General features: G+C 37.6%; 1 protein-coding gene across 4 annotated transcripts in view; it reads left to right on the forward strand.

The window, feature by feature from the left end:
- SPAG17 (sperm associated antigen 17) overlaps positions 1–20,632 on the forward strand; it is a 219,259-nt gene that overhangs the window by 140,344 nt on the left and 58,283 nt on the right. For all 4 annotated transcript variants that reach the window (XM_077842670.1, XM_077842669.1, XM_077842673.1 and 1 more), the window contains 5 exons: positions 1,683–1,861; positions 4,090–4,249; positions 12,920–13,137; positions 17,697–17,841; positions 19,409–19,563. In XM_077842670.1, the coding sequence (XP_077698796.1) occupies positions 1,683–1,861; positions 4,090–4,249; positions 12,920–13,137; positions 17,697–17,841; positions 19,409–19,563 (857 nt within the window). The remainder of the gene's footprint in view (positions 1–1,682; positions 1,862–4,089; positions 4,250–12,919; positions 13,138–17,696; positions 17,842–19,408; positions 19,564–20,632) is intronic.

Here is a 20,632-nt window from a genome sequence, read left to right on the forward strand (position 1 = left end):
TGAAAAGAAACTAAGATGGGAACTAATGCTGCAATTAATGTTGCAGTTGATCTGACTTGTCTCAGTTTTGTTTTTCATTAGTCATTATCTAGGCCATGAACCCTTATTTCCAAAGAAATTTTCAAAGATTGCTAGTGGTCCAGGCTTCCATGATGGATGGGATTGACTGTGTAATGGCCAGTAAGAGTCTTCCACAAAGATATTATGAGCGTACTAAGAGGGATATATCTAGATAAGAACCATAATTGTTTGTTTGCTTATTTGCTTGATCCTATTATCAAACCCCATCTTAACACCTGTTTCACCTGTTGTTGTTGTTTTTCATTAATAAAACAACTCTGCGTGGAACACCTAATCTTTTAAATATCTTCCATATATTATGAATAACCCAATTCAAGTCAACATAAATACCAAAGTAGCGATGTTTTCATCAGGGTCAGCCTTGGACAGAGGAAGGGAAAGGCAATAGTACAAGAAGACAACTTTCGTGAGTGACCTTGGACAAGTCTCTTTCCACCTGAATTTCTTCATTTATAAAATTGTGTCATATACTAAACAGAATTGTTACAAGTATTAAATGAGAAAATACTTTCTAATCTGAAGCATACTATTCTAGTGTTAGGTCTGGGGGAAGTTGTTTGTTTCTTGGTAATGGTAGAAGTGGTTGTTTTTGCAACCTGAAAAAATAGTTAAGCATAGAGACCAGTTCAAATCTGAGCCCTGCTACTTACTGACTGTGTGACCTTGGAGAGGCTATAACCCTTCCAAACTTCCATTTCTTTATCTAAAACTCTGGAAAGTGAAAGTGTCTTTCTTAAAGAGTTACTGAGGTGGGCTGAGTAACTCACTACTATCGGGAGGATGGGAACCAGAAATCATAATAAATGCAAAACATTTAAAATATATAACATCTGAGTAAATGGTTATAATTGTATTGTTATTAATTCTTCTGTGACCTAGGGGGTATCATGAGGGGCCCTCATTGTGAAATATATTTCTATTAGCTTGATATAATCCTTGAAATGCCATCATTACATGTTGATAAACCACTTTATAAGTTCAGAAGAGGAAAGTATTCAGTCAGCAAAAACTGAATAGTTACTGTATGCCAGAAATTCTCAATAATAATATTTTTTTTGAAGGAACTTATTAGGTGCTTTTCTCCTTAATAGCCAGCTAAGAGTAGAACCTTGAGCAGAATCTGGATTTGGTTAAAGATGAGGGGATTATGTTAACTTTGAAAGATGATGAATGATTTAGGAAGGGCAAGCCTGAGTAACTTCCCCTGGTGCTCCAGGCAACTAGGGGACACCAGGAGAGCATTGTGCATGCAGGGGCAAGAGCTTACTCAAAGGAGAGAGAATAGGGAACATCTAACAGGAAAACTCTGCTTCCTTCCTACTTCTGTCAGAAATGTCCTGGAATTCATTAGAAGAATGATTTATATGTGGAGAAGGTACCTATTAAGTACTTGTAGATGATATTATTTACTACACTTGACTATAACAAAAGTAGCAAAAAGCCAGTGCTCTGGTCTATCTGTCATGGCATGGAAACTGCCTTATTATTCAGATGTAAACAGAAGAATGAAAAAAATTAAGCAAAAAGATAAAATGCCAGCTACATAGCATTACTCAGTTCACAGTGAGGCTTTCTTCCTTCCTTTGTTTTTTTTATTTAAGATCTGAATGTTATGAATGAGGAACCCATTTGGGACATCATGGTCCGGCAGAGCTACCCCCAGAAGGTGAAGCACTATGAGTTCTACAAGACTGTGATGCCGCCAGTGGAGCAGGAGGCATCAAGAGTTATCACCAGGCAAGGCACTGTTGTCAAATACATGTTGGATGGATCCACACAGGTAAAAGAATTTTAGATAAATAATACTCCTTCCTGCTACAGAGTGAAATACAAACATGCTATGGGTAAAGAGCAATATCATGGTAGGCAGGAGGGACAATTTATTGAAAATGGAGTGACACTTAAGATGACAAACTGAGAAATGTATAGTCTTCTGTGCAACACAGGATACAAACAAACTCATTCTATATATGATCCAAGATTGCAGACTAAACACAGTGTTTACCTACTCTCCCTCTCGAGGTACCTTAGAATAATTTTTAAATACCTTTAAATAATAAATTCATAACAGTACTGGAAAACAACAAAATGCACCATCAATGGATAAGAAGATTAGGAGGATTTCTAGAAATTGCAAATCAGATGAGATAACTGATGGAAAAATAAGAGCAAAGATTAATGTACAAGAGAAAAACTGCCGCAAAATTAGCAATCAGAAGTTCTAACACATACATTTCTCAGATGGAACTCTGCACCCAGAAAATCAAGTTAGTGTCCCAGGTAACTCACTACTATCGGGAGGATGGGAACCAGAAATCACAATATCTGGAAGTCATATGCCCAGCTCAATCCCTCCCCAATGATCATAGGGAAATTGCTTCTGTGACCAGAGGAAGTAAAAAGGGATCCTCAAAGAGAACTATGACCACGCACCCAAGAATCATCAACCTTAGAGAAAAAACAACTGCATGAAAGTAAATTACAGAATAAAAAAGAATTAAAGAAATAGCATCTAAAAATAAGAACAGACAAAAAAACTTGAGAGTAAAAATAATATAAGCAGAGACTTGAGAGGTTAGCAATCTGCAAAAAACAATAAAAAAGTTGCTGTGGAAAAAATATTCTTATATATTAAAAATTACAATTGTGTGTCAAATCACTGAGTTGCACACCCGAAAGTAATATAATATTGTGTGTCAACATACTTCAATTAAAAATTTTATAGGAGAAAAAAAAAACGAGAAGAAAAATGATTGTGAAGGGATCCCTGGGTGGCGCAGCGGTTTGGCGCCTGCCTTTGACCCAGGGCGCGATCCTGGAGACCCGGGATGGAATCCCATGTCGGGCTCCCGGTGCATGGAGCCTGCTTCTCCCTCTGCCTGTGTCTCTGCCTCTCTCTCTCTCTCTGTGTGACTATCATAAATAAATTTAAAAAAAATTTATTAAAAAAATGATTGTGAAAAATTAAGACAGGCAAGTAGATTATAAGGGAGAGAAAAGTTAAGAAATGTAGAAAAGGGATCTGAAAAATACAATCTCCAGAAGAAGAAAATAGTGGGAGTGAAGGAGAAAATAATGAAGGAAATGATCTAGGGAATTTTCCCAGAGTTAAAACAACAACAACAACTTTGGATTAAACAGGACAACCAATTGGCAAGCAGGATTGATACTATCTTTAAAAGATCATCTAGATATGTCAGAGTGCAATTTTGGGACGGCAGAGATAGACAATCCCAAACACTTCCTAAAGGAAACCGGTTACCTACTGCAGAATGAGAACTAGAAGAACATTAGATTTCTCATTAGCAGCCCTGGTGCTGGGTCTTGTCATGGTCATTGGTAGGTATAGATACTGATCTGGATAGATGATACCTGTAGATGGGACACATACTAGAGGTATATGTTGGTAGACACTAAACATTTAAACATATTGTAAAGTTTTATTTTTATTTTTTTAAGATTTTATTTATTTATTCATGAGAGACACAGAGAGAGAGGCAGAGACACAGGCAGAGGGAGAAGCAGGCTCCACGCAGGGAGCCTGACGCAGGACTCGATCCCAGGTCTCCGGGATCAGGCCCTGGGCTGACGGCGCCGCTAAACCGCTGAGTGGCCGCGGCTGTCCTGTGGCAAAGTTTTAAATGTAGTCGTTATAGAAGCTGAAATAGAGCGGCTATTTTTCCAGTTGCATAAAATGGAGAAAATAAAAATAAAACAAATATTTAAAAAAAATAATAAAAACTCAAGTCAATCCAATAAAAGATAAGAAATAAAAAGAAAAGAAACTAAATAGAAGGTAAATGGAAAATATTAAATAATTAAATAATATCATCATCCTGGTTATTAAGGGACTCTAGTCTCTGAGCGCCAAAGCTACCGTCCTGTAATATGCAAACAGCATTTTTCCTTTGGATTAATTTTAATCTATGTCAGTTTGATACGCAGTGTTAAATGTTAACCAGTCTCTGCTGGCTTCTGAAAATACAAGAACTTTTACTTTTCCATCAGATTCTCTTTGCAGATGGTGTTGTGAGCAATAGTCCTGATTCAGGTCCTGTTTGTCCTCCTGTTGAAATGCCACCAAGCCCTCACAGCGGAGACTTGATGGACACAGTTTCTCAGCAGAAGTCAGAAATAGTACCGTCAGAGATTGTCATCCCAAAGAAAGGTGATGACTGAAGTTTCTCAATTTATAATGGATTTAATAAGTCTTCTGATACTTTTCATCTTTTCTATGAATATATTCATATATACTCACATGTACACACATATATACATTTTAATTGGAATCACAGCATTGCACACTGTTTTGTGAACTGCTTTTTTCTTTTAGTAAAAGTGTCCTTATATACTCTTATATGACACTAACTCTAATGCCTGGGCTACTCTTTTAGGGTTAGTTGAGCAGATGAATGATGTCAAGGTTCTAAGTAGGCATCTCTTTAGTTCTCTTGACCTTTTCCTCTGAGCTGCAAGAGGGCACACCAGCTCTAGGCATGAGGTTCTCATATTGTAACTGTCAAAGCAAAAAGCAAAGAGAGTGAACACGAGAACTTTATTTAAAGTGTCTTCTTATCAAGGAGGAAAATATTTTCAGATTCCACCCCTTTCCCCCACCAGCTGACTTTCCCTTATACATCTTGTTGACTAGACCTGGCGCTAGCTAGGGAACTTAGGGGTCTGATCACTTCTGGATTTTTTTTCAGGAGATAGCACTTCTAGTAGGGGAAAGGGGAAAAAGAAGTTGGGTAACGATTGATTAAGCAATCAGTAGTGCCTGCCATAACCTAAATTATGAAATTGCTCTCCTCAGAGATATTCTCGATTTACACCCCTACTTCCAGGGCAGTAAGAAAATATCTGCTTCCTCATACCTTTGCTAATGTTGGATTTCCTTATTGTTTTAATCTTATTCCATTTGATTTGATAGATAATTAATAATCTTACTATTCTGTTAATTTGCATTTCTTTATTACTTGTGAGATAAAACATTTAGCAGGTTTTTTCCTTTTTGTGAATTTTCTATTCACACATTTTCTCGGTTTACTACTGGAATGTTCATTATTTTCATATTTATTTGTAAGAGATCTTTATAAGTAGGAGATATGTGTTTGTGTACCAGGCACAGTTCTGAATACTTTTAAAGTATTAAATCAGAACATCCCTGTGTGATATATATTTTAATAATTCCACTTTATAGACAAGGAAATTGAGATACAGAGGGGTTAAATAACTTCCTCAAGTTCTCTCAGCTACTAAGAGCTGAGATTGGAGTGTGGGCACCTGCATTGCTAATTTTTCTCAATTTCTTATATGACTTAAGTGATCTGAGACCAAAATGTAATCTTTGTTCATCAGTTTCACACATTCCCCCCCCCCCCCCTGCCCCAGTAACCAGTAACCTTATATAGAGGCAAACCGAATTCTCTTTTTGGTTACTCAAAATTTAGTGAAATAGACTTTTCTTTAACAGTAGCAAAAGGTTCTTGGTTGAAGTGAATGAAAGCGTCCTCACAACTTTCAAACTTCCCAGCTCCAAAGCTCCCCTCCTTTTTTGATAGGAGAGGACTTGATGTAAGAGTAGCCACTTCTCTTAGGGCCAAGCCAGGTTCCAAAGGGCTCCCACCTCCAGCATGGTGTGCTCCAGATTTCTTTAAAGTCCATCCATTCAAGATGACATATTCACTTTAAAAATAATTTTAAAAATAATAATAATAATAACAGAATCTATGTTTTAAGAGTAATTTTCGGTTTACAGAAAAAAATAAGCAGAATGTACAGAATTCTCCTACACCTTCTCTCTACCTGGCTTAGTTTTTCCTGTTTTAAACACATTTGTTACAACTGATGAACCAATATCAATACTTTATTATTAACTGAAGTCCACAGTTTGCATTAGGGTTCATTCTTCATGTTGCATAGCTCTAAGAGTTTTGACAAATGCAAATGTAGTAAATCTACCACTACAATAATATACACCCCTGTGCTCTATTTATCCATCTTTCCCTTCACTCTCACCCCAAAATCAGTACCCATGAGCTGACACTCTGTTTTCCCCTCCACTCAAGGCCTTAGAACCACCAATCTACTTTCTGTTACCATGAATTTACATATTCTGGGCATTTCATATAAAGAGAAGCATACAGTATAAGGCCTTTTGTGACTGGCTTCTTTTATTTAGCATAATATTTTTAAAGGTCGTCTATGTTACAACTTGTGTTGGCACTCCATTTTTATGGTCGAGTAATATTCTGTTGCATGGATACATCACATTTTGTTTAGCCACTCATCAATTGATGGACATACGGGTAGTTTCCGCTTTGGGGAAATTGCAAATAAAGTTGACATGAACATTTCTGTACAAGCTTTTGTGTGAACATACATTTTCACTTCTCTTGAGTAAATATACAGGAGTGGAATTGCTAGAATAATAACTCTGTTTCTAATTTTGAGCACCCAGCAAGCTGTTTTCCAAAGCAGCTGCATTATTTTTCATTCTCACCAGTATGGATGAGAATTACTATTTCTTCACATTCTTGCCGACACTTATTTTCTGTTCGGAGCCATTCTACTGGGCATAAAGTGGTATCCTATTTTGATTTTGATTTGTATTTTCTTAATGGTTAGTGATGTTGAATACTTTTTCATGTGCCTAGTAGACATTTGTATATCTTCTTTGGAGAAATATTTATTCAAATCCTTTTCCCCACTGAGGGGGGCACTTGACAGGATGAGCACTGGGTGTTATTCTGTATGTTGGCAAATTGAACACCAATAAAAAATAAATTTATTATAAAAAAAAACAAAAAAAAACCCAAATCCTTTCCCCAATTTTGTAATGGATTATTTGTCTTATTCTTATTGAGTTAAAAGTATACGTTGCATATTTTGGATACAAATTCCTGATCAGATATGAATCAGATACATAATTTGGGAATATTTTCTCCCAGTCTTTGGGCTATCTTTCCACATGCCCGATGATGTCTTTTCATGGTGTCCATTTTGTTGAAGTCCAATTTATCTGGTTTTATTTCCCTCTGGTTGTTCATGCTTTTGGTGTTATATCTAAGAAGTCATTGCGTAATCCAAAGTCACAAAGATTTATTCCTGTATTTTCTTCTTAAGAGTCTTAAATTTTTAGCTCTTGCATTTGGGGTTTTTACATCCATTTTTATATAATTTTTTATATGAAATGAGACATATCCAATGGGGGTCCAAAATCATTCTTTCGAGTTTATTAAAAAGACAATTATTTCCCCCATTGACTTGGTTGGCACTCAGTCAAAAATCAATTAACTACAAATGTTAAAGTTTATTTTTAGATTATTATTCCTGCTTCACTGATGTATGTGTTTATCCTATGCCAACATCTCACTGTCCTGGTTACTATAGCTTTGTAAGTTTGAAATTGGGAAGTCTGAGTCATCCACATTTGTCATATTTTTTTAAATATAGTTTTGACTATTCTTGCATTTTTGTATGAATTTTAGGATCAGATTATCAATTTCTGCAAAGGGGCAGCTGGGATTTTTCTTATAGAGATCCCACTGAACATATAGATACATTTTGAGAGTATTGACATCTTAACAATACTGTCTCTCATTCATGAGCTTGGGATACCTTTCTATTTAGGTCTTCTTCAGTTTCATTCAATACTTTTTTGTAGTTTTCAGTGTACAATTATTATTAACAATTGTTTTGTTAAATTCTTCCTAAGTGCTTTATTCTTCTTGATCCTCTTATAAGTGGAATTATTTTCTTTATTTTTGGATTGTTCATTGATGGTGTATACCAATAAAATTGATTTTTTTTTAAATTTTGGCTTTGTATCTTGAAATCTTGCTGAACTTTCTTATTCTAATCTTTTTTGCTTTGCAGTAACTTTGAAACTAAGAACCCAACCCCCAGTGTTTGTTATTGTTGCTATTATTGCTGTTTGTTTAATTTGTTTATTGCTTTCCTGAACTTATTCTTGCAAGTCTCTCTTTTTTGTCATGTATGGCTACTAAAGTCTCTGTTCTGTTAACTTAGTGGTCAGCTAGTGATTAGGCAGGGATTTCCTTACATGCTCAAACCATGGGCTCCCCATTCCAAGGGGATTTGTGTGCTTATTGGGGCATTTCTTCATCACTTTCAGCTTAGACAGTAGCCTTAGCCTCAAGGTCAGCCAGACCTGAGAGATTCGGTGTTTCTTGGGTCTTTCCTGGACATGAGTACAATCCTGCATGTGCATGTGGCCTTCTAGATTCCCAGGAAAATGTCAGTTTTTCAAAGTCCTTACAGTTATCTCATTCTCTAGCTTTTCCTTTTAAGTTTTTTAGGCCAGCCTTTTGTTTGCCCCCAACTATTGCTGCTGCCTGAGACATTCTGAATAATTGCCACTGATAGTTTCAACAAAGGCCCCGGGAAGAGGTTGCTTTCAATGAGTGAATTCTGACTCAGGTCAGAGTGAGGATTTTCAGGGAATTTTCAGAGCTGTCAAACAGTGATGAGTCCCTGGGAATGGGGCTTTTAGGGAGAATTCCAGGACTCTGCTCCCCTCCAGTGGCTGCCACACTGTTGATTTTCACAGCTACGATGATTCCAAGGCTACTGTTTCGCAAGGCTACTGCAGGGCTGGAGATAGGGGAAGATGGAGGATGAGAACCGGGCAAGTTATGACACCACAAAGCAGTTGTTCTTATTGAGGCTCAGCTGATTGTTGCAATTCTTTGGTTTATTTCTAGAGTTCTGAAAGAGTTGATTTTGATAATTTTTTTCCAGTGTTATTACTGTTCTGATGGCTTTGTAAAGGTCCTTTCTTGCCATTCCAGAAGTGCTTCTCCCATCTCAAAAGAAATACCATTTAGTATATTCATTATTTTTTAGCTCTAAATACTTTCTAATTTCCATAATGACTTCCTTTTTGACCCACAAGGTATTTAAATATGTTTGTAAATTTCCAAAACTATGAAGTGTTTCTAGGGTTTTTTAATAATTGATTTTTAAAAAGATTTTATTTATTTATTCATGAGAGACACACACACAGAGAGAGAAGCAGAGACACAGACAGAGAGAGAAGCAGGCTCCTTCCAGGGAGCCCGACATAGGACTCGTTCCCGCAACTGCAGTATCACGCCCTGAGCTGAAGGCAGACGCTCAACCGCTGAGCCACGCAGGCATTCCTAATAATTGATTTTTAACCAATTTTTTGAAATTTGTTGAAACATGATGTATAGCCTCAAATATGGGCAAGTGTTTAAAAAAGCCTGTGTATGATTCAAAAGGGCATGTATCTTGCAGCTGAGTGTAGTGTCCTCTTTATAACCTTTAGATCAAAACTGTTAGTTGTGTTGCCCAATCTATTTCCAAGTTCAGCAAACTTCTCTGCCAAAGGATAGTAAATATTTTATTTAGACTTTGTGAGCCATATTGTCTCTGTCACAACTACTCACCTCTGCCATTATAACATGAAAATAGCCATAGACAATACATAGTCAAGTGAGCATGATGTATTATGTTTAAATAAAACTTATTTATGGACGCTGAAACTTGAATTTCATATCATTTTCATGTATCAAAAAATTTTATCCTTTTGACTTTTTGATTATGTAAAAATATCAAAAGAAGTATTACTTCACAGACTATAACAATGCAGAGCAAGGCATCTTTGCTCTACAGGTCAAATTTCCCAACCTCTATTGTATAACTTCACAGATGTTTTTAATCTACTATATCAATTTATTCAGCAGAAGTATGTTTAAGTAAGGGTAGAATAGTCTATCCAGTGTTATCTTCCTTATAATTTTAATCTTTATTTCTGAAATTATTATATTTTTTTAATAGTTCTGTAAGATTTTTCTTTATATGCTTTGAAAATGTGATTTTAGATCCTCACAGATTTAGATATATTTATAGTACATTTAACTTTTTTTTATCAGTATCCAATGGCTTTTTGTTCTAGGATGGTCTTCTGTCCTAATGGCTACTTTGCTTGTATTACTATAGCTATACTAGCTATTATTTCACCACTTTGCAATATAACTTTTTCATACTTTATTTTACTTTCTGTGATTTATATTTAAATATGTCTCTTGTGAGCCAACTTACAGGTGAATATTTTAAAAACTCAGCTTGATAATTTTTGTCTTTTATCTTTTAATTTAAATTCAATTAGCCAACATATAGTATATTATTAGTTTCAGATGTAAAGTTCAATAATTCATCAGTTGCATATAAAACCCAGTGCTGGGGATCCCTGGGTGGCGCAGCGGTTTGGCGCCTGCCTTTGGCCCAGGGCGTGATCCTGGAGACCCGGGATCGAATCCCACATCGGGCTCCCGGTGCATGGAGCCTGCTTCTCCCTCTGCCTGTGTCTCTGCCTCTCTCTCTCTCTGTATCTGTCATAAATAAATAAAATATTAAAAAAAATAATAAAAAAAATAAAACCCAGTGCTCATCACATCATGTACCGTCCTTTTTAAAAATTTTTTTAAAGATTTTATTTATTCCTAAGAGACACAGAGAGAGGCAGAGACATAGGCAGAGGGAGAAGCAGGCTCCCTGTGGGGACCCCGATGCTGAACTCGATCCCAGGACCCCAGGATCATGACCTGAGCCAAAGGCAGATGCTTAACCACTGAGCCACCTGGGCATCCCTATCAGAAAAGTTTTCATTTCTCCAGTTAAAATTTATGTATTTTTAAAGAAAAATAAGTTCTATTATAAATCATTATGTAGACATTACAAATCATTTGAATACTACTGTTTTTGTCATCTTTGATCTATCAAAACCCCTAGTTGTATTACAGTATAACAATTAACAGCCAGCCAACTTGCCTAAGTAATTCAGTTTTTAAATTTTTAGCCTCTGTCTACACAAAATGTGAAACTGGAATAATTATCTGAGTATCACATACCCTCCTTAATCCTCATTACTCAGTTACCCGTTCCCCCCACCCACCTCCCCTTCAGCACTCCTCAGTTTGTTTCCTATAGTTAAGTTCCTCATGGTTTGTCTCCCTCTCTGATTACTTCCTATTTGGTTTTCCCTCCCTTCTCCTATGATCCTCTGCACTATTTCTTATATGCCACATATGAGTGAGATCATATGATAATTGTCTTTCCTGAATGTTTGTGTTTTAATCAGAATTTCTAATCTATCTATTGTATAACAGATACTTTCTTAAAATGTCTTATGTTGTCCCCATCCTTGGATGATAATCTCACTGAATACAGAATTCTGGGTTTATAGGTGTTTTCTCTCCAACATAGTGACAAAAATTCTCTATACTCTCCTTGCTTCCAGTGTTGCTGTTGAAAAGTTGGCTTTCAGTCTAATAGTTGCTATGAAGATAATCTGCCTTGAAAATCTTTTCTTTTTTTATTATAATTTCAATACAATTTAGCTAGGTATAGATTTCTTTTTATTTATCCAAGTGAGAATAAATCGGGATTCTTGAATCATTCATTAGTATCTTTCATTAGTATCTTTCAATAATTACCTCTTAAAATATTGTTTCTGTTCCATTCTTTTTCTCCTTCTCTTATAGATTTACTATTAAGCATATATTAGAAACTTCGGCCTCTCTTTTTATTATTTTTTATTATTATTTCTATTAATTTGACACTGAGAGTCATTCTAAATAATTTCTATAGATCTATCAGTTCTCTTTTAATGCTTTGGAAATAGAAATATGTCCAAATCAAATATTAGGGCAAAGATAAGGCTTAGCTTCATGCATCTATCTTATTGGGCTCTTCCCATTAACTAAGTCTGCATCCTTGGCCAAGATCCATGCTCTGATGCACATTTCATACTCTGAATCATAAGGAATCTTAGAGTTAACAGTTTTTCACTCTCTTTGTTGGTAATTGGCTTCTGGGTCTGAGTTTACCTCATCATTGAGCTTTGATAACACTAGCAAATCTCATCATTATTTATGGAAATGGAGCAAATCTATTCTGATAGAGGGATTGAGATACTATTCACAGAGTTCCATGAGGGCTTTTCCAGTTCTAGATTCCTTTCCAAATAGATGGTGATGGGGAAGGATTGGAGGAGGGATGCATCAGATTATTATCAATATAGAAGTTGAACTGTACAAATCCTCTCCCCCTAATGAGAAACTAAAGATATATGCCTTATTGGTAAAGTTCTCCAGATCCAGGGCTGAAGAAAGCTATCTCCTAATTATGACTAACCAAATGACAAAATTAGGGGAATGAAGAGTTAGAAATACTGTAAAATGCTAGAGTTCAGTAACTTAAAAGAAGGAATCTGAGGGAGGGAGCCAAAGTAGGCTTTAAAAACTAGTGTAGAGAGCCTCAAATCTGAAATCCAGGAAGCTATAAGCAAGACTCCAAAGTATACAGAAATTGGCCAGAATAGGTATTGTAGATATTGTGCCATATGGACTGAGCTGTGTATGCACGTGTCTATATGGGGAGACATGGTGGGAATCCAGCCAAGGTTCAAGGGCAAAGATTAAGGTATCCATAACCTGATATCTTTTCCCACTTGAGAAATAATATAATTGATGAATACCACCTAGAATTTCTATGCCACGGTGTCTGAGGTAGCTTATGATGTATTAAAACTTCATGAATATGGGGATGACTGGGTGGCTCAGTGGTTGAGCATCTGCCTTCAGCTCAGGGCATGATCCTGGAGACCCGGGATCACGTCCCATGTCGGGCTTCCTGCAGCGAGCCTGCTTCTCCCTCTGCCTGTGTCTCTGCATCTCTCTCTCTCTGTGACTCTCATGAATAAATAAAATCTTAAAAAAAAACTTCGTGAATAATTTATATAATTTATATTATAGTTATGCTGTGTTTGATTTTACTTGAACTTCTGCAGGAAAAAGTCACAAAAATCAGTCATCAATGGCGCATAAGAATGAAAGCCATGATCCTCCCCCAGAGACAATTCAAACAGTAACTCCAGTGGAGGTTCATGTAGGCACCTGGTTTACAACCACACCAGAAGGAAAACGGATTGGCACCAAAGGAGTAGAAAGAATAACAGACATGACCCCATTATTATCCTTTAAGACCACAGATCCTGTCAATGGAACGGTATGGCAAAATATTGTATATTGCAAAATTTTATAAATCTTTAGAGTTCTGAAACAACACATAGAAGAGTGCCTGAAATAATTAATTTTCTGTAACTATTTAGTAAATAGTGGGTAGATGGATGAACAGATGGATCCATCTTCCCAAAAACAAAAACACTTTGTGGTTTATTTGACTAGCATAATGTACCATGAAATCTAATTTTTGAAATGAGAAACAGATTGTGAATATCTATACCACATTTAAGATATATAAAATTAATTGTGTCATGTATTTTTTTATGTTGAATGTATTTGTGTGTATGTCTTATCTTCTAGGAGTTGAGGGGCTACACTTTATTTCTACTTCTCTGTGTGCAGCTGAAATGAGTGGTAGAAATTTGCTCATAATCCGTGACTTCAAAGAATGTATGGTATATTTAAGGAGGTGCTCACATTAAATAATTCAATAATTTGTCAACATTACAGAGCAAGAATACAAAAGACTTTATTTGTAGCCTAAGAATAAGTGACAAATGAGTGGTATAGAAAATAATGGTTAGGGGGCACCTGGGTGGCACAGTGAGTTAAGCATCTAACTTTTGGTTTCAGCTCAGGTCATGATCTCAGGGTTATGAGATTGAGCCCCAACATTGGGCTCTGTGCTAGAAAGTAGTCTGCTTGAGATTCTCTCTTTTTCCCTCTCCCTTTGCCCCTCCCCCTATTCTTTCTCTCTCTCTTTTTTCTCTAAGATAGATAGATGATAGATAGATAGATGATAGATAGATAGATAGATAGATAGATAGATAGATAGATAGATAGATAAAAACCTCTTTTTAAAAAAGAAAAGAATAGTTTGGCTTATGATGTGGAATCAAAACTCTTGGGATGAACAATAGCACCTTTTAATGTACCAGGCTTTCTGTTAGGGGTTTTGTGTTTTGTGTACATTATCTCATTCAGGTTCTGCACCAATGAATGTTATATTACATGGATGAGGAAATTGGGCCTTAGGAAGTTAGGTAATGTGGGCAGGAGTGTACAACCAGGAAGTGCTGGATCCTGATTAGAAGCTATTGTAGGTGACTGAAAACTGAGCTCTTTCCATCCTCAGTTATTCCTCTAACATCTCACATGGAGCTTTGTGGCACCCTCTGAATATAAACAACAGGACAGATTGGTGCCTTATATCATGTTTCAGGACTTCCCACCCTTGTTCATAGCCATGTGCTGCTGCTCAAAAGCAAAGTTACTTCACGGTTTTGAGAAGAATTATATTACCTAACCAAATGTATTTTCCTTTCTTCTTTGGTGTACTTCTGAAATAATTTTGTAATCTCTTACCTTGTTTGCTAGTTGCATCTTTTGTGATATTGAAGTACATATCATCTCAGGAAGGTTTTCTGGTCACTTCAAATAACTGCCTTTCATTCAGCCTCTGATGTAGATTACTTGGCTTAATATTCAAATGTGATTAATATTTCTTAATAACACTCAATTTACCTTATTATTACTTATCACCATTATGGAAGCATGAACCAACATCCAAGAGCTTGGATTCAAGCATTCATTGAACATCAGACACCTAACAGAATAATTAAAACAACAGCAATAACAGTATTTACTGAGCACTCATTTTTTTGCCAAGTCCTGTTCTCATTTTATTCTCACAACAGACTAATGTTGGTTCCATTTTGCAGATGAAGCAAAACAGAAAGGTTAAATAGTTTTCCCAAAGCACACAGCCAAGTAGGACAGTCAGAATGTGGATCCCAAGGTGGCATTCCAGATCCTGTGTGCTTAGCCAATAGGGAAATAAGGGCCAAGAAAACCCATGGTCATATGAAAGAAAATTGAAAATGGACTTTTTTTAAACACCTGATGTGAAGTATCACTAAATAAGAGGCATGGGTAATGCTTTTATGGTGACACAGATCTGGTTTGAACCCCAGCCACAGTCCCTACTGGCTGAATGACTTTCAACAAGCTTCTAATCTGGTTTTCCTTATTTACAAAATGGAGATAATGGTCCTTACCTGAAATAGTTAAGATTAGTGTCAGACCCAACACTATCAGATGTTCAGTAACATTCTTACTACTGTGTTCTTATCCCACCGAGAATAATAATCTTCCCACCATATAGTGATCAGAAAGTATCAGTGTTATGTGATATTATGAAATGTTTGAATAATTCTAAATAATAATATGTAAATGTCTCTCCTGGAAAGAATTAGTATTAATCCTTGCTAACTTGATGACTGACTGTTAATCACTTTACCAACATTATCTCACTTAATCCACATAACATCCCTGAAGAAGATACTAGTGCTGCCTTCATTTTGCAGATGAGACTAGAGCACAGAGAAGTTAAGCCACTTGCCTAAGTCATGGAGCCATCCTTGAAGATAAGATTTGAACTCAGGTGCCTTTACTCCAAGGTTCATGCTCTCAACAGCTATATTCTTTAGCAGTACTTCTCATTATACACATTGTCTGAGAGTTCCAATGATAAGAACCTAAAATGATGAACAGCATGTATTTTTCTCTCTCATAGATAGTGATTTCTGCCTACTATAAAGAGATAAAAAGGCAATTATCACCTGCTTCTATCAGCTCTAGATATTGAGTCAAAACACAGTTAACTTGACCTTTTGTCACATCCATCTGGACTCTTCAGTGAAATACTGTGTTCCTTACAATTAGGATGTACCAAGTTAGAAAATATTCAATAATTGAAATATGTATTACATACTTTGCAATACTGTTATTGCCAGTTGGACACCATCTGTGCAAGAAGGGGAAGGAAGCATAAACAGGCAGAGGGAGATGCTGTGCTTTAGCACAGACCCGACAAAGCCTCAGCCAACTGGCAGCAGCTCCGGAGCCAGGATCCCCTGCCCTAGTGTCCCAAGTCTGGTAGCAGGAACCAGACTGGTATACCCCTGCCTTATTCGGTCACTGGATGCAGCTACCCTGAAACTCTGTGGATCAGGCAAAGCATCTCTCTGCAACTGGGGCAGACATAGAAATATCTGAGAGCCGCAGGCTGTTTGTGATGGTCCCTCACCCCCCAGCTGAGGGACAAGTCCTCTCTTAATGAGAGATACAGGCTGTGCATCTCCATATCTGCCACACACACACACACACACACACACACACACAACTAGGGGTTTTAGATCTTCACTGATCAACCATTTGGCTACTGTATAGAAGGGCCTGATTGTTCATTCGGATTGAAGTATTTGCAAGACCAAGTAAATTTCCTTTGTGACTCTTGCTCTCTCCTACTTTGGCTCTCCTTGGGATAAAGGCTGAAGTCTTTAATCATAGTTTAAAGCCCTCTCTTTTGGTCCCTCCCATTCTAGCCTTATTTCCTACCTTTCTCCTCACTGCTTCCTGGGGTCCTTTGTGTCCTCAATGCTGCTCCCCTGTACCAACACACCAAATCCAAGACACACCAAATCCAAGTTCTGGCATTGCTTCCTCAGAGAGGAAGCCAGACCACATCAGGACCTTCACTGCAGATGCTGACTGGGTGATACTTCAAAGGTCTCCTTCAGTGACTTTCTTAATGACTGTCTTCCCTCTGGTCTATAACTCTTAGAGGATAGGGACTTCAACTTTAGTCTCATCCATTATTGTATCCCCAGTACCTGTCACAGTTCACAGTGCATGGTCGGCACTCCACTTTGGAGGAGACCTGGGACATACTGGGCTGACCAAGTAACCACCCATCTGCGTCCTGCCTTGGATGATTAATAGCTATTTTCTTTCTCATACCTTCTATCCATCTTCCGCAGTAAGACTCTTCACTGGAATAGAAGAGATTACAGTTTAAAATGGACAATCAAAATAACAGAACATCTAGGCTTTAATCTGCACCTGCATTTGCTCTGCTTTAGGGAAGGAGACAAGGCAGCAAAAGCAGCATGATCAGTGTGGCACCCTCATCCTATGCAGAGGCCCAATAACGACCCACAGGCACAGCCTCCTTTACCCCTGAAGCCCACATGAGGCATGAGTAGCAGCTGCAGACAAGAGCCTGTGAGTGTATGGATCGGCTTGACACAGAGAAGCCATGGCCTCTGTTCCCCACCAAGGTTCATGTTCTATTCTGATGACATTAGACCGAGACTGGCATAGCATGCAAGGCAGCTTCAGCAGGCTGTGCTCACTTGAAACCTATAATTTTCAAGGAGGCAGGACTTGGGGTCATTTTCCATGACAGACCTGGGTCAGGCCAGGAATGATGTTAACTTGTTTCTTACAAATATACAACAGTGGAAGGAGCATCAATTTTCAAGTCAAATGGCCGTAGTCTAACACCAACCCTGGCACTTGGGGAGTGATCTTGAGCAAATTTCTTAACTTCTCCAAGCCTAAATTCTCTCATCTACAAAATGAGGATAGCATTGCCTGCCTTCCAGGATTGTTGTAAAGCTTTGACCAAGTAGAGGAGATAAGACTTTAGCTTAAAAATAGATAACTAAGATTTTGATGGTATTCAATGAGGTATAAAAATAAACACACCTGGGATTAGCCACCTGATCAAATGATCATGCTCTGCCTTTGTATGTTTAGGTTATGACAACTCGAGAAGACAAAGTAGTCATTGTAGAAAAGAAAGATGGCACTCGGATAGTGGATCATGCTGATGGTACCAGAATCACAACCTTTTATCAAGTTTATGAAGATTGTATTACTCCTCCAGATGATCACCAAAAAAGTAAGTTTTATTTTTCAAGCATGTGACAATGTTTGTGTATTTAGGATAATATGAGTAGAAACCCTACTGCTTTTTTTTAACACACACATATATGAAAAATAATTTTTTGAAGAACTCTGTCAACCAAAGAATACACATGTAGTCCAGAGCAGGACCTCTGAGGCCCTTTTGTTATGTTCTTTATCCTCAACGGATGTGGGAGTGGTGAAAGCTCTAGTTGGCTGATGAATATTGTACCTTTTCCCATTTTCACTGCTAAAATCTGTGGTCTGGATTGGTGGTGACTAAAAGTTAATAATCGTGACTCCATTGCCTGAGACATTAGCTCTCAGACCTGTTTCTGTTGGTCCCTATGGAATCTGATTTGCATATAGGTGACCTCAGTTAGGTTTTCCTTCAATTCTGAACATGCTTCTCATCATGAGAAGATGGCATGAGAGAAGAACAAGCTGCAGATGGTAATTGACAAGAACCTGGGCAGAGATAATAAAAGCATAACACCTTTCCTAACCTAAACTTAAACAAGATTTTTAAAGACAGATTACCCCCTAACTCTTTTTTCTTTAATTCTGGAGTTTGTTTATTGCAGTATGCTTCATTGCCAAATTAAGTGCAATAAAATTGGCAAGCGAGTTGGAAAAGAACCACCTTCATGCCCCACTGATTAGAGTGAGAACTTAAAAAGCCACTGGAGAGGGCAATTTTAAAATGTCTATAAGTTTAAAATGTGCATATTATATGATGCCCTACTCCACTTCTGGGTATATGTAGAGAGACACTCTTATAACACCCTTACCTATCTGTACAAGGAAACAGGTTCAGAGTGATACTTGCAACATCAAGTGTAATATCAAAATGCTGATAAATAGATGTCCATCAGAATAGAAAAATAAAATGCAATATAATATTGTTCCAAAGGAATACTCTATGTAGCTAAAAGGAATGAAGTATACACACATACAAACATATACCCCACACCTGTATATCAAGATGGATGAAGGTCTCAAAGCAATGTTAAGTAGAAAAAAGTAGGTGTAGAGTGATACATACACTAATACATAATGTATGCATATTTAAATGCCATAAAAGATTATACATTACTTTTGATACATATATTTATAGAACAGATAAAAGAGGACTACAAGAGAAGAGAATACACCCAGAAATGAGAAAAGTGAACTTCAACTTACCTGTAATTGTTCTCTTATATGCATATTAAAACTGTTGAAACAAATATTCCAAAATATTAACAAGTATAAATTTTGATCAGTGAGCATATGAATAATTAAATTATATTTCATGCTCTTCTGGGTATCTTCAATTTATCAAAATAAAAATAGTAGGGAGAACAAGACAGCATACTAAATGAGGTAGGAAGGGTTATTCTGCAAGAATTACTCTGCACTGACAGTGAGTAGACCACACATCAGCCCTGTGGAGTGAATTCTCAGTACTTGGTCTTGACTTCTGGTCTAAGCGGCCAGAAGACTGGAGCAAACTCAGCAGGTGGGTGTGTTTCCCAATGCATGCATTCCATCGGATCTGCTTACCTTGCATTTGCTTGCAGCTGAACATCCTCAAACTGTCACCAGGCAGGTGAAGTGCATGCGGATAGAAAACTCACACTATGCCACTATCATCACCAACTGCGAGGACAGTAGCTGCTGTGCCACCTTTGGGGATGGGACATCTATTATTGCAAAGCCACAGGGAAAATACAAGGTGGGTCTAGAGGAAAATGAGGAACACCAAAGATAAGTGTCCATTCAACTAAGAAAACCTACTCCTTTGGGGTGGTGAACATTCCTGCCATGTACAGCTGTTGTTCCTCTTGTCTCATGTTCTTAGAACACACTTCTCAGTCTCTTTTTTACTTAATCACCTTCTTTTTACAACCCATTGCATAAAAACACTGTCCTACTTGTCTTACAATGCTTTGGTATTTTTGGATTAAGATTTTTTTTAAAAGATTTTATTTATTTATTCATTCATGAGGCACGGAGAGAGTGAGAGAGAGAGTGAGAGAGAGAGAGAGAGGCAGAGACACAGGCAGAGGGAGAAGCAGGCTCCATGCAGGGAGCCTGATGTGGGACTCAATCCTGGGACTCCAGGATCACACCCTGGGCCAAAGGCAGGCGCTAAACCACTGAGCTACCCAGGGATCCCCATGGATTAAGATTTTAAACTAGAATGTATTTGTTGGGGATCTTTTATGTGGTAGGTGGCAGGCACTGTTAGAATCATTCATGTGATCTGTCCTGTGCCTACCACACAAGCTTCACCTCCTGCCATCTCTGTCCTTATTCACACTCTCCTACCCTTCCCATATCCAGTCCATCCCCACTCTACCTAGTGTCCCCAGGATGGGAGGGAGTATATGATCTGTGTGGTCCTAGGAAGGCAGCTTGCAAAGCTTTGTTTTTGAAGGCTCAGGGAGAAGCTCTGTTAGGAACTCCTGTACCTTCCTACATTTCCATATTAATCACAACCACCTAGTGTCAGAATGCAGTCCCTTTAGCTTTGGAAGGATTTGCCTCCATCTTTCCACTTACTGGAGAAGAGACAAGTTCCAGGATATCATATACAAGGTCACATGATACTGAGAACACAAAACCAGAAAATGACGGACAAAGACCTCAGTGACCAACACTTACTACTGTGAAAGCTGCTGAAGCCAGTTTGTCCATCCCATCCCTTGAAATAATGTTATTTTACTGCCTCTTCTTCCAGTGTAGATTGTTATGGGGCAAGGCAGGTGCTGAAAGTGAGACATGATTGTGAAATGTAGCAG

This window comes from Canis aureus, chromosome 12 (genome assembly GCF_053574225.1).
Source record: "Canis aureus isolate CA01 chromosome 12, VMU_Caureus_v.1.0, whole genome shotgun sequence".
Taxonomy (NCBI): domain Eukaryota; kingdom Metazoa; phylum Chordata; class Mammalia; order Carnivora; family Canidae; genus Canis; species Canis aureus.